The following is a 15,238-nucleotide window of genomic DNA, read 5'->3' as shown; positions in this document are numbered from 1 at the left end:
ATAAAGATGTTTTTTTTTTATTATTAAATTTTTTCAAACAGGACAAAACCTGTGAATAAAGGTCTGGTGCTGAAGTTAATTTTCTAATCTGATCACAAAATGCCACAATTTTTGAGCCAGAATACTTCCCCAAACCTCATATTTCCTATAACCCTTTCAGCACAGGATAAACCGTTCTACTGTAAAACAAAGTATCAGCCATCCAATGCATGAAATGCATTGCCCTATTTGTCTTGCTACCTTCTATGTTCTTTTTCAGCAAATTTATTTTTAACGCATAGGCATGGTTGTTTATTTTACTGACCTTGGATATGATAGAAAAGTCAATACAGTTGTACACAGAGAACAGAGCACTGTATTTATATCTATGTACAAGCATAAGACATTAGTCTGCCTGGAAGATATTAAAGTCATTTGCTGATCAATACAGCAAGAAGTCTGTAGATTAGTGCAATTATTAAAAGTTTCAGAAGGCCATGCAGAAACCAAACATATATTACAGTTATCTGATGTTATCCAATGTTATCTGAACAGTTTCTAACACTGTTACGAAAAATGAGTTGTTGATACAAAGTGCAAACTATTAAAGGTATTATCAGGGATGGCTCCAATTCAAATAATACCCCTTTCATACCAGCCAAAATTCCCCGGTTGGCCCTGGGAACAACCTGGGACTAGCGCTGGTGTGAAAGGCTCCCGGGCCCAAATCCAAGCATCGACGTTCCAGATATCAACCCTGCTATCTGGCGGGGTTGCACCCAGGACCAGCCCAGGATACAGGCTGGTGTGAAAGGTACTTACCCGGCATCCCGGCTTGCTGTTGCTCTCCTCCGCTGGGAAAGCCGCCAGTCTCTGCCTCACAGGAGATGAACGTCCGCTTGCATGGATACATCAGGATTCCCCGTTGATGAGGCCTCTGTGGTGCGGTGTCCCCGGTATACATAGGCAGAGGCTGGGCGGTGTGTATCCCGGGCTCTCCGGCTTCCGTTGATGCAGTTCCAATATGCAGCAGTCGGCAGGGCCCGGGAATCACTAATCCCTAGTCAGAGCTCTTATACCCTCCCCTGTCTATTCATATTGTGAGCAGCTGAAGGTGGCCATACACTACTGCAATGTATCTTAGCAGGGTATGGCCATCCGATCCCCCACGAAGGTCCAGGGCAGCAGGATTGCATGCAATCCTTTCACATGTGATTTATCACATGAGACCCCTGTTCCGTGCCGCCGGAAGTTTTTGTAAATTTGCCCATATAAGTAACATAGAAAAATTATTTTGAATGGTCCCACTGAATGTGGAGGGCCAAAAACCATGCTAATCTCTAAGGGGGTTATTCTAGTCCATTCTTTCTGACAAAATCCTTCTTAGATGGACAAAACCATGTGCACTGCGGGTGGGGCAGATGTAACTTGTGCAGAGAGAATTAGATTTGGGTGGGGTTTTTCTTCAAAGTGAGATCTATATTGAAGTGTAAAATCATGCAGTCAGTATTTTCCCTGCACAGAAACAAAATAACTCACCCAAATCTAATTCTCTCTGCACATGTTACATCTGCCCCCCTGCAGTGCACATGGTTTTGTCCATCTAAGAAGAATTTTGTCAGAATGAATGAACTAGAATAAACCCCTAAATGTCACCATGTTCTGGGCTACCTCCTCTGCATATTAAGCAGCTGTTTATGCATATTTGCATATTATGTTTCCTCCCGTTATTTCCTTTTTCACATCATCTTTTCGTGTCACTGGAATGGGAGATAAAATTGATTGTTTATATGTTTGCCTTCTGCAGGTTCTCAAAGTCATTCACTTTTTTATGATAGGTTTTTCATGCATCACGGACAGTCCTTTAAAGCAAGAGTGATTGGTTTTATCATCAGCATAAATTGCAGTCTGGTTGACGCTGTCTGTGTCATCAATCAGCACATCCAGCGCAAGGAGCTGGCCATCATTTTAAATCCTGTAAATTGTGATTAATGGTATTTTTTTTACTTTAAGTCAGTAACACACAGACATTTTTTATTTTTAACAGGTATATATAGTCACAAAGTACAAGCTGAATATTCTTTTGTGGTCAGCGACTGAAAGTGTGGAACACAGGTGGATATACAGCAGTGTCATCCTGGCCAGTGGCAGCCCGTTCCAGGTGGCGTTTGAAGCTCAAGTAGGCGGGGACAAAATTGTTGACATCGCTTTGGATGATGTAACATTTACGTTAGATTGTTATTTAGAAGGTGAGTTCTCTAATTCTGGTTTGAATAAATCTGGGGTTATGCCTATATTATCGGCAAGTCTAAGGCAGCAATGAAAAAATTATTTGTTTATATTCTGATATGTATTAATTTTATAGTCTTTGGATGAAGCTGGTTTTTGTTACTTTTGTTAAGCAACTTTATATTTTTCACAGTAGAAACTAATAGATTACTTCAGTGGTTAACAAACTGTGTCCCGTGGCACCCTGGGGTACCGTGGGACCCTGGGTTGGTGGTCCAGGAGTAGATACCATTTTTCAGTATAAATGCAAAACCAGTGCTTGTAGATTCCCATCATAAAATATGTTTACAGAGGCAAATCTTGTTCCTCAACCTAAGGATGACATATAAACACAAATTATTAAATGTAATATTTCTTTCTAATTTTCTCAATAAGTATATTTTGGACTAGGGGTGCCGTGAAAACATATTCTGATTCTTTAGGGTTTCGTGAGTCAAAAATTTTTGGGAACCACTGGATTACTCAGTTTTGGGTAGAGGGGCATAAACATGGAGAGTATCCAGGTAATATTATTTGGTGTAATCACTCATAATGCCAAAGGCAATGTCAATTATCAAAATAACTTGGCCATTAGAGGCAATGTTTCATCAAAGTCTAAGGGGGGTATTTAATCCGGAATTCCAACTGTCGGGACATTCCAACAGTCGGAATCTAGGGCTGTTTTTTTCCGATCCAACAGTAACTCAACAGTTTGAATGTAATATTCCAGCTGTCGGTTGTCGGAAAGTCCGTGGATCGGCGAAAAGACCACAGATTGTCGAAAAACGGCCATGAATTCGACAATCTGTGGACGTTTCCAACAAAACGTCAGATCTGACTGTCTTCAGTTCTGTTTGGAATGGCAGCATTGAGTTAACAAGTGCTGCTACTTCCACCGGCCGACATTGTGGCACAGATTAAATGTACTAAAGTGTGAGTTTTTAGAAGTTACAGATGTTGCCCATAGCAACCAGTCAGATGGTGCTAAATAAATGATGAGAATCTGATTGATTGCTAAGGGGAACTTCTCTCACACTAGTTCATTTACAAGTACGTATAGTATGCCTTTTTACTCCATTTGTGCAAAGGAAATGTTGTACCGTTATAGGCTGTGCTATTCTTCTGTTTGTCACCAAGGAGTAATAATAATTAATAATGTAAATATACATCTATTAAAATACAGTATAAATATCATAGAATTGCTTCATTAGGCCCCGCCCCTTTCTCTGCGACTGCATTACCCTATAGATAGTAAGCTTGCAGCAGGGCCCTCCAACCTCCAAGTCAGTCTGTTGTTACCCAGTTTGTTTTATCACTGTTTACAATTGTAAAGCGCAACGGAATCTGCTGCGCTATATAAGAAACTGTTAATTTATAAATAATTATTCCCCCCATTTTGCACATTGCTCTAGACAGTAGGCAGGAGAGTTGCATGGGAAAACCTGAGAAATCAGGTGTCCAGGAGAGAACGCATGTATGGATCAAACGCCCAAGTGGTTCTATATGCAGAACGGAAGGCTTCGGTATGGCCGCAGTAAGACCAGCTACTACTGTAAATACACTATACAGCTGCCGGATTATTACTGACTTCCGTGACAGTGAGGCAGATGTATTAAGCCTTAACAAAAGATAAATTCAAGGGTGATAAGGAGAGATAAACGTCCAGCCAATCACCTCCTTACTGACTTTTTTCAAACACAGCCTGTAACATGGCAGTTGGCAGGTGATTGGCTGGACGATTATCTCTCTTTATCACCCTTGCATTTATCTCTTGTTAAGGCTTAATACATCTGCCCCAGTGTTTCTTGTTATTTTACATTCTTTTTAAACTTTAAATGTGTTCTCACCACTCATTTATATTTATTGTTTTGTTTTTTTACTTCTGGTTACTGAAATACTGCAGTCTGCTCTGTATAATTGGGACGGTACTTCTGCGTAAGGGCCAAACTGCAGCAGAGATTTATCGATAGTCTTCCTATTCAGATTAAACAAACAAAATTGGGATGAACAGTTAGATTGGAACAGTGCATCCTATCAAGTCGCTTAATGAAAACAAAGGACCACAGAACAGATGCCTAAAGAATTGTTATCACCAAAGGCTTTGGAAGTCAGTTAAAGATGTTACATTGTCAGAGAGGAATATCCAGCCTACATTTTAAATCTTATTTTATGTGACATAAAAAGACTACAGCCTTTCCACTGTGGTTTACAGGGGCGTTACTAGCTATTTGTAGGCCCCATAGCAAAGGTTTGTAAGGGCCCCCTATTTAGCAACTGGTGGTGATAAATGTATATAAAACATATTACGTAGACAGAAAAGATGGGCCCCCTTCAGTTCTGGGCCCCCATAGCAGCTGCACCACTTGCATCTATGGCAGTTATGCCTTTGGTAGTTTATTATCATGTATCACTAATAATTTAATCTCCCGTTAATCGTTAATGATATATTAAATCCTAAAGCCGCATACACACTAGATGATTTTATCGTTAATGGTATGCTTCCTATTCATGGCGCTATCTGTTATTTTGGGAAATATGCCACAACTGCTGAATTTACACCATTATAATTTACCTATAGCTCAGCTGGTCCCGCTTAGCACTGTAAGTTTAATTGCTTGAAACCTTAAAAGATATAGTAAATGAAATAAATAAATAAATACATAACTAAATAAAAAGGTAACTTATATATGTAAAACACCAAAAAGCCTAAATTCCAGCTATTGGTGCTGTGCGTGTGAGCTCTAATGTGACCTGCTCCATCTGTACTCTCTACCTCTCACCTGCTGCCTCTGTTTCTCCTCCCAGCTCTCTACCCGTTTCACACCCCCACTCCAACCCATTCTCTTTGCCTCTCCATCACCTCCTCATTATTGAAGAAATGCATAACATGAAGTTCTACAGAATTGCACTTTATTCCTCTCCCATCTCTCCATTTCTCACCACCTCTCCCCCTGCTATATCAATCTGAGCTGCAACACCCCCCCCTCCCCCCCACCCACACATACACACACTTCCCATATCCCTTTCCCTTGCTTCTTCTCTCATTTTCTGTTTCTTTCATCAAAAAATGTAGGTAGTAAAAAAGAACAATCCTTCATTTATGGGCCCACGTCTTTAACTGCACATTTGTCAATTTCAGCAAGTAGTGTCAAGCAATTTGACCCTGATTCATTTTGTTCCAATCCCTCATGGATAAATCAATAGACTTACCAATATGTTGTGCTCATCTACAAAATGCAATCAGGACAACAAAATTCAGTGTATATGGTTGATGCATTCATAGCAATGCCAGACACACACACACACACACACACACACTCACACACTCTACAGGTAAAAGCAGCAAAAAGTTAATGAGAATATTCTGCAAATTGTTTTTCAAAGTGTTTAAACTGTTGCGAACTCTGTGGATTTAAATGTCCCTGACACTCCAAGTTCCCCGTCAGATTTATTTAATATATCATCTTTAGATTTAATAAATGGGTTTCAGGAAGAGCTTCATTATAATCCAATGTTGACAGTTGTGTTAGTAATCTACTAGAACACGACTTCTGGAGATCTGCAACTTTCACCTGCAGTTTTTGTCATTATTCAAATTCAATTTGTTAGTATTCCAAGGACAAATGTATGAATAATGTACTTCATTTGTGAACCCTCCTGAAAGATAGTAGTTACAGACGCCGAGTGTCAAAGGAGGAAACAAGCAATTATAAAACCAATTAGATTCTCACGTATGTAATTTATACAACTGGACTGTTCCCAAAAAAACTTGTCCTGATTCAAAATTGACTGCTGAATCCTTTCCCGGTTACTGATATATTAGTATATCTATCTCTGTCTACTGCATGTGATAATGATAGAGGTCGTGTAAAAGTATCTGAGAGGTGGTAAACTCAGGTAAAAGAAAATCTATACAAAACCTGTACAGTCAGTGTGCTGCCCGGTATTTCTGAAATAGTTTATCATAGAACGTCGTTATAGAGTAGCTGCACACAGGGCTGGTGTAAGGCTTCTCAGCACCCTAGGCAAAACTTCAACCGACAGCCCCCCCCCCCCCCCCCATACTGCCACCAGTACCCATTTTTTAACCCCTTAGGCATACTTTCCCAACATTCCAGAATAACAGGGAGTCTTCCAAAAATCGGGTGGTCCTCCAAGCCCCCTAGGAAGGTGGGCAAGTCCCTTGCTTTCCCTGGAGGCCTCCTTTTGCCACCCACAACACTGAGTACAAGGAGTAAAGTATGCCTCGAGGGAAAGTATGGAGGTGAGGTCTTAGAAAGTTCCACAGCAGCCACCTGCATTAAGTACAGTAAGGATCCTCATAAACATCCTTGATTTGTTTGATAGGCAGACTTGATGACGCCCCCCCAGATCCTGGCACCCTAGGCAGCTGCCTAAAGCTGCCTAATGGTAGATCCGGCCCTGGCTGCACACAGTAAAACCCACAATGTTTGCAGCTTGTAATAATAATAATAATAATAATAATAATAATAATAATAATTTTATTTATATAGCATTCTTTCTCCAATACGACTCAAGACGCTTAACAGATAGAAAGAATAGGTTTAGGCACGGCTAGTCGGAGACTTAGGGTTAGGCTGCGGGAGGGGGGAGAAGGTTAGGCTGCATGGAGAGGGGGTTAGGTTTAGGCACTAGTGGGGGACTTAGGGTTAGGCTGCGGGGGAAGGGGAAGGTTAGGCTGCATGAAGAGGAGGTTAGGTTTAGGCACTAATGGGGGACTTAGTGTTAGGCTGTTGGGGGGGGGGGGGGTAGATTTAGTCACTTATACAAAATTGCCCCTGCATCCCCAAATACCCTCACATGCATAAATAACTTCTTTAAATATCATTATATTAATTTTTTGTTTATGTTTATTTTATATATATAAAATATCAATAATATTAAGACTGTCTGCAGGGTCAACATGTAATACTAAGAACGTTTTATACAGTAGCTCACCAGACAATACATAGAACATTTCAGTGGACACCACCAGAGAATACAGGTGCATACCACAAAAAAAGGCCATACAATAGTACCCCCAGTTCAAATGATCCCACTATGCTGAATAATCCTAGACATGTTACACCATTGGCAGTGACCCATAGTCTTGTTACACCATAGGCAGTGATCCGTGTACACATAACAATGCACACTGTGTTGCAATTATACACAATAAGTCCTTCATCACACCTAATAATCCCTCCCCCTCTCTGCAAAACGCGCATCTGGGTGAATCTCCCACATCAGTCGAATGGTGCTCAGCTTCACGTGTGAAAACCTCTGGGGAACCCAGCGGCAAATGCATCCATTTAGTCATGGCAGGAAGAAGTGTAAACTCCAGGGAGAAAGGGACAGCTGGCGAGGCTCCGGGCATGACAGATGGTGGCTTGCCCCTGGGAGGGAGGTGATAGGGATGGTCATTGACCATCGATGTTTAGAAATCATTGATGGTTCATGGAAGATGTTAAATAGTTTGACATCGATGGGGAGAACCAGATCCATCCATCCATCCAGAGAACCATCGATGTCAAGCTTCAACAAATAGTTTTGTTTTGCTTTTTTCACCAAGGTGTCGGGACACGGAGCATAGTTCCGCACCCGTGAAGCCCCGGCCCAGTATTTTGATTGGCCCACAAGCCAATCAGTCAAAGAAAATGGATGACCATCGATATGTAAAAACATTGATGGTCATCCATTGCACAGTTTTACACTATTGATGGTCAGTTCCACTTTTGCCATCAATGGCAACCATCGATGGCAAAGACAACGATAGCCATCCCTAGGAGGTGAGAGAAGCCGGATAAGTTTCAGGCATGAAGGCCGCAGCCGCAGAGTCAACTCCAGGAAGGGAGGGGTGTGTGGCCAGCATTAATCCAGGCATGACCGTGGCTGTAGGCGGGGGGCTGCCCTGCTTTCTTTGTCCCATCACTAGTTAGGGAGAGAATTGCAGAGAAAGGAGCATGTTGCAGCACTGCTTCCATCCATGTGCATCCAGTCCATGGGTTACGCTGGTAGTGCCAGCTGATAACTCTTGGGCTTTCAAGGCACCCTTGCTCCTCGTCTCTTAAAGTAGAGTAGCAGCTTATTCATCGGCAACGTGTGTGCCGTCGTCTTGTTACTAGCGCCCATAGGCAAACGCCTAAAGCTGCCAAATGGCGGCGCCGGCCCTGTTAGAAGGGCGGTTAGAGTTAGGTTGGTTTGTGTGTCTATATGGGGGGGTGTTTAGGTTTAGGTGGTGCAGTATGGGTTTAGGCACTAGCGGGGAGGGATAAGGTCAGGCTGCAGGAAGGGAATGTTTGGGGTCAGGTGGAGAGGGTTAGCTTACTAATGGAGCCCCTGTTAGGATTTTACATATTGGGATGTCTGGGGCGATGTTTTGACCTCCTGCATCCTGAGCACCAGGATATCTTATGCATCCCTTATCAGGTGAAGGGGTAAAGCTGTTCAAGTCTTTGAAAAGGGACATGTGGAGAATTTACCCATTGCAACCAGTCCGACTGTACCTATCACCTATTCTGTGCATTATATATATTTTTTTCATTTATTTACAGTTTCTTATATAGAGCAGCAGATTCCGTTGCGCTTTACAATAGTAGACAGTCATAAAACAAACTGGGTAACAACAGACAGACTTTGGCAGTAGGAGAGCCCTGCTGCAAGCTTACAATCTATAGGGGTATAGGAGGGAAACACAAGGACAGGCACCAGTAATAGCATAGCAGTCTCACCAAGTTACAAGTCCAGAAGGGAAGCTATATAATACATAAGTGCCTCAGAGGGTTATGCGTGTAGAACGTAAATATGATAGGCTTGCCTGAAGAGGTGAGTTTTCAGGGAACACTTGAAAGTTTGGAGGCTAGTGGAGAGTTTTATTGTGCGTGGAAGGGCATTCCATAGGGTGGGAGCAGCCCGATGAAAGTCCTGTAATAGTGAATGGGAGCTAGTGATCCGTGCAGAAGAGAGACGCAAATCTTGTGAATATTATATAAAATATTCAGATGGAATCTGATTAGTTGCTGTGGGTAATGTCTCCACTTGTCCTTTTTAGAAGGTTTGATACATCCACTAAGACCTTTACCCCTGTGACACCTTACTTGGCCCGGTTATAATGGTGTACAGTTTCTTGGTGGTTAAATTATAAAATGTTATCTATATTTAGCATGTGGTATTTTTTAAATCAAAATTCAACCTGTATATGTCCTGTTCTGTTTCATATACTTTGCATCGTTTTTGGGTTTCCTTGATTGAATCGTCTTTGCTGGCCTTCATAGCTGCACTCTCCACAGTGGCTAGTTCCATATATGGAGACAGTGTGAAAAGAGATTGTGAACGCGGCACCTAGAAGCGTGGGTGTGTACTGCCACATCGGAGAGGAATCTTTTTAAAATGACTTCTATCCAAATGTAGATGAGCACAGTTAGTAAGAGCTACTATACTTGTTAAAGTGCTGGGAAATGGTGCTGATGATTTAATGTAAATGTATCTATCTCTCATTCCTTTTTTCCCCAAAAATGTAACAGTGTAATGTGGGCTATGTGAAATGAGGGGGATTGCTAGACTAATGAGGGAGAGAGGGAGATTGCTGTTATTTCAGGGAGTCTCCTGCAGAATGCAGGAGGGTAGGCAAGTATGCATAGATGTCTGCATATGATCTCATAACTGCATGACTTGTTATATAATAATAGATACAATGGGCGGTATTCAATGAACATAATCACAGCGTGCAGCGAATACTGTTTAGGATTCGCTGCAGTCGCCGTGTTCCGGAGCCTCGCTGTCCCCCTGCTATCCCCATATTCAACGTCGCAGGGGCTCGCTGTCCCTGACGGCAAATCTTAAGCCCTGAGGCGTCCCGCAGGGAGCCGGGGGACGGCGGTAGGCAGGGAGATGGAAGTGTCCCTGCCTGCCCCAGAATGTATGTGGAGGGGAGGAGGGCTCCCAAGGACCCAGGCAGCACAAGCCAGCAGGGGACCGGGTATTCACTGCTCCTGAGGGTGCATATGTAATGATCGGGAGCAGTGAATATATGAATATCTAATGAGCGGCTCTCGGCTCCCGGCCACCTGCTGGCTGTTATGTGTAAAAAATACTAATAATAATTTTAAATTATATATATTCATGTGCTATAAGCACATGAATAAAAATAGCATGCCCCTTCACATAACAAAATCCCTGATTTTTTTACACCAAATGTAAAAAAAAAAAAAACTATTTTAAAAGTTCACTTTCCACTTCACCATGAAAAGATGGCGATTTGCTACACGGTGACACATGGCGAAAATCACTTAGATAGACAGCGAAAAGTGCACGTTGAATAGGGTGATTCGCCTTCTGACACAAAACATTCGCCGTGAAACATAGCGAATTGGCCTCATTGAATACTGCCCAATGAATTGTGTCAGTCCAGGTTAATGAAGAGGGTGAAAGTAGTTGTTGACATAAAGTACTGCATGGCAGTGTGTCTCTGTGTGTGTCTCTGTGTGTGTCTCTGTGTGTGCCTGGGCACAAACTTCTCTTTTACAGCAAAGTTTATTTGATTACTGTCTAGAATTTTAACAGACAGACATCCAGGGCCCTGCGCACTGAGATATTCATAGCTGTGCAGTCTCTGTTTCTGTTCTGGTTTTAGCTGTAGGGTGTTATGTGGTAATGCAGAGCCTTTGGAACATTCAGACAATGCTCTAAGAGAATCAGACATCAAATGCGAACACATTTTCCGTGTTAGGATTTTTTCGACAGCATTTCAGCTTTAAAGTTGTGTGTGGTTTTGGAATTACTGATTTGACGAATGTGTTAACCAAGACTGTACCATGGCTAAGTGAGCTCTGAGCTAAGTATCTTTCTAGTGTAGCTCATTCTCGGTGATTCTCAGTAGTCTTCCTCATTCTTGCACGGTAGTATATACTGTAGCAGCATAGTTGCCGACTTTTCTGCTGCCCTTTCCGGGAGAGGGCAGCAAGCTCACTGAAAAGGGGGGGCGGGTCATCACCGGGAGGGGGAAAGGGGCGATTTCCAGAACCCTCCCGGCCATTCCAGTAGACTAGGCAACCCTGTGTAGCAGCAAACTGTACTGCAAGTGTACTACCTCTGTAGGCAATCAATATTAAATACAGGGAGGAAGATATGTGCATAAATTGATGTAAGTCACATTGTAACCATTACAGACGTGCAAATTGAAAAAATGATGCTCTGTATACAGTAAAGAGAAAACAACAACAGGATGAAGGGTGTACACGAGTTTAACGGATCACACTTCTAAGGATTACACATCTAATGCTGGCCAAACACTACGGGTAAAATCGGCCCAAATCGTGGTAGTGTATGGGGCCCTTAAGGATTTTCTGATGATGTCATTCATAAACTTAGATGACAAATTACATAATTTGTGATGTCACAGATGATATCACAATCGAACCATTAATTACAAAACTGTGACATTCCCCCAACAGTGATGAAACAGGGTCATGGCTTTGCGACTGCAGACATTCCCGCAAAGACACAACCACTTTTCTACAGCCATATCCCCTTTTTTTTTTGGGGGGGGGGGGGGGGGGGAGGCAGAGTGCTGGATTCCTGACCCTGGCCCGTACACAGTTGGGAGGTATGGTGATATTACTACTGATCTGCACCCTGTAAAACATAATTCAAGAAGCCAGCTTGTGTGTTTTATCATGGACGAACCAGATTTTATGAGACCCAGCTACGGGCCCTTTGGGGCCACCAGGCGCTTAGGATGCCTTGTGGGAAATCCAGCCCTGCTTCAGCAGTTGTTTTATTTCTATTTGTCATAACAAATGTTACTGACATGCAATGCTTTGCTATTTCAATCCTTTGCATTACATAAGCATCGTTTTTACCTACTGAGCTGGTGAGTCCTTAGCACCAGTGGCGTAAGTTTGTCCCAGTTGCCCAGAAGCAAAATAAATAGATGACTTCATTGTCTCCCAGAGTTACGCCTCTGCTTAGCACAGTATGATGGAGGCAGCTGGAAATCTTCCATTAAGCTTCAGCTATTAGAAGTGCAAATTTAGATGAATACATTTCATGTTTCAAATATAAAAAATTAACAATAAGTATTAATATAGTCTATGGGCGGTATTCAATGAGGCTGATTCGCCAGGTTTTTATGGCGATTTTGTGCTGTAAGGCGAATTTCTTTTTTTTTTTTTACACAGACCTGCCAGCAGGGGGCCATAGCCGAGCTGCTCATTAGATATTCATATATTCACTTCACCCGATCATTACATATGCATGATCGGGTGAAGTGAATATACCCGGTCCCCTGCTGGCACCCCCGGGGGGCAGCCTGTGCTGCCTGGCACCCGGGGAGCCCACCTCCCCCCCACAAACGTTCTGGGGCAGGCAGGGAGACTTCCATCTCCCTGCCTGCCACCGTCCTCAGGCTCCCTGCGGCGTCCGCCGCAGGAGCTCAAATTCGCCGGTATGGGGCAGCGAGCCCCTGACTCGTTGAATACCGGAGCCGGCGAGGCTCCGGAACGCAGCGAGCAGTGGCGAATGTGCAGCGAATCCTAAACAGGATTCGCTGCACGTCGCCAGTATTCACATTGAATACCGCCCTATATCAGAGGTTTCATAAGTGTTAACTTAATGTTATTTTCATTTCAGGACCATCAATGCCAATCCCATCATGCCCGCCGGATTTTTTCACTTGCATATATGAAAGAGAGTGCGTGCCCTTATCTGCAACATGTAACGGAACAGAGGAATGCCAGGATGGTACTGATGAACTCTTATGCCCTTCCGTGGGTCCCAGTACAACTCCTGAAAGTCTCTGCATAAGGACAGAATTTCGGTGTTTCAATAAATGTATCCCGTTAATGATGCGGTGCGATGGTGTGATGGATTGTCTGCTGGGGGACGATGAGTATAACTGCAGTAAGTTGCCACCAATGAACAATACTTATATACTGTAGGTTGTTACACACTGCGATGCAGTGGCCACATGTGAGTGGAATCAAATGAATGTAGGCATGACCAACACCAAAATAGGGGGGAATAATTTATTTATTTCTTATTATTTATTAGCAGTTTCTTATATAGCGCACACATAGTCCGCAGCGCTTTACAGAGAATATTTGAACATTCACATCAGTCCCTGCCCCAGTGGAGCTTACAATCTATATTCCCTACCACATGTACACAGACATTCTAGGGTTAATTTTGTTGGGAACCAATTAACCACAGAACACAAATTGTTCTGTGGAGGAAGAAGGACCTGCTTGCAGGTAATATGTAAGTTTATGCTGGGTGCAGGGTGTGCTCTGCGGGGCCCCCTTGAACCCATTATGCACCCAGCAACCAATGCATACCTCCCAACAGTCCCGATTTCAGCGGGACAGTCCCGATTATCAGGGCCTGTCCCGCTGTCCCTCCCGCGGTCGGCAGTGTCCCGCGGTGAGGGGGGGCTGTTGGGAGTCCCCACTGTCGGCTGCTAAACAGCGGGGAATAAACGCTGTGCGCATGCGCACAGCGTCTATTCCCGCAGCCAGGGGGCTGGGGGCATGGCTAGAGGCTCAAAGAGCCTCTGGGTCATGCCCCCATAGCGGCAAAATTGGCCGCGATTATAGGCCACGCCCCCTAAATTAGGCCACCCCCCCTCAGACATTATGGCCCGTAGACAAACTCTACCAGGTAATTTGTAACTGTATATGTGTAATGTTTTTCTAATGCTGGTTTCACATTGCAAACCTGCTTTTAACCCGTTTTTTGTAAACGGGTCTTAAAACGGGTCAAAAGCCAGTTTCCTGGCCTTTCATATTGCATGTTGTAAACGGTATATTGCAGTTTCAATACCGTTTTTGTACCTTTCAGATTCAACCCATTTCAAGCAAAAAGTTCAAGCAGTGCTTCTTTGCAATGAAACTCCTTTGTTTATTTCCTGCTTGTGGGCAGGGACAGTGGCGCCATTAGGGTTGGTGTCACCCGGTGTAGGAACTCATGGTGTCACCCCTCCCCCCCCCAACTTTCTGGAAGACGGAGAGTGGATGCTTGTGCAAAAAAATTGGGGGTGTGGCCTATCAGAAGGGGGCGTGTACCATAAATGTATTGTGTACCTGCAGACAGGGCCGGATTTGTGCCTAGGCCCGTGAGGCACCGGCCTCAGGGCGACACCAATTAAGGGCAGCAGGCAGGCTGACATTCTGTTAAATAGCAGCATGGCAGAGCGGGTGGGCAGTGGCGAGTGACAAGCGCCGCAGACATGAATTATCATATGTCGGCGGCAGCGCCGCTCGTCACCCGCCACTGCCCACCCACTCTGCCATGCACATTACATCACCGCTTAGTGGCTGGGTCCGACGGTCCCCCTGCGCGTCCGGAAATAGCTCAGGCTCACTGCTGCCGGCTCCCGCCCATTGGCTACTCTACACACACACAGTCTATTGGCTGCTGTGTATCCAGCAGCTGAGCGGCGCGCAGATCCTCCCTGTGCTCAGGCAGTCACAGTGTGGGAGCCGGAGAGAGACTGACAGAGACACTGTGCTAATCACTGTACTAATAAGTGCCTACCTCCGGGTCCTCCGTAGAGTGAGCAGTCCAGAGTGCTTAAAAAAATATTAAGGTGGGCTACAGTTAAATTTTAATGAAATATATAAATAACAATGTATATACATATATGATTACATTAAAATGGGGGGGGGGGGGGGCGGACAAAAATGTTGTGCCTAGGGGCGGCCTGACCCCTAAATTCGCCCCTGCCTGCAGATTGCACATTTTAGCGAACTATACCCATTACACATGACGTAATGCCAATTACACATAATGCCGCACATGTGATGCCAGTTACACATTACGCCCCACACCGCAATGCTAATTACACGATACACCACACTCTGTGATGCTAATTACACATTATGCCGCACACCTTGATACCCATTACACCCCACACTGTGATGGCAATTACCCAATGCTCCCCACACCTTAATGCCCATTACACCCCATACAATGATGCCCATTACACCGCACAATG

At 43.9% G+C, this 15,238-nt stretch overlaps 1 protein-coding gene across 3 annotated transcripts in view; it reads left to right on the top strand.

Annotated features, from left to right (window-relative positions):
• Positions 1-15,238, top strand: part of MALRD1 (MAM and LDL receptor class A domain containing 1) — a 442,313-nt gene that overhangs the window by 341,484 nt on the left and 85,591 nt on the right. For all 3 annotated transcript variants that reach the window (XM_083189314.1, XM_083189313.1, XM_083189315.1), the window contains 2 exons: positions 2,027-2,228; positions 12,877-13,146. In XM_083189314.1, the coding sequence (XP_083045440.1) occupies positions 2,027-2,228; positions 12,877-13,146 (472 nt within the window). The remainder of the gene's footprint in view (positions 1-2,026; positions 2,229-12,876; positions 13,147-15,238) is intronic.

This window comes from Crinia signifera, chromosome 5 (assembly GCF_055691185.1).
Source record: "Crinia signifera chromosome 5, ASM5569118v1, whole genome shotgun sequence".
In the NCBI taxonomy this organism is placed as follows: domain Eukaryota; kingdom Metazoa; phylum Chordata; class Amphibia; order Anura; family Myobatrachidae; genus Crinia; species Crinia signifera.
This window is presented reverse-complemented; position numbering and strand designations above follow the sequence as displayed.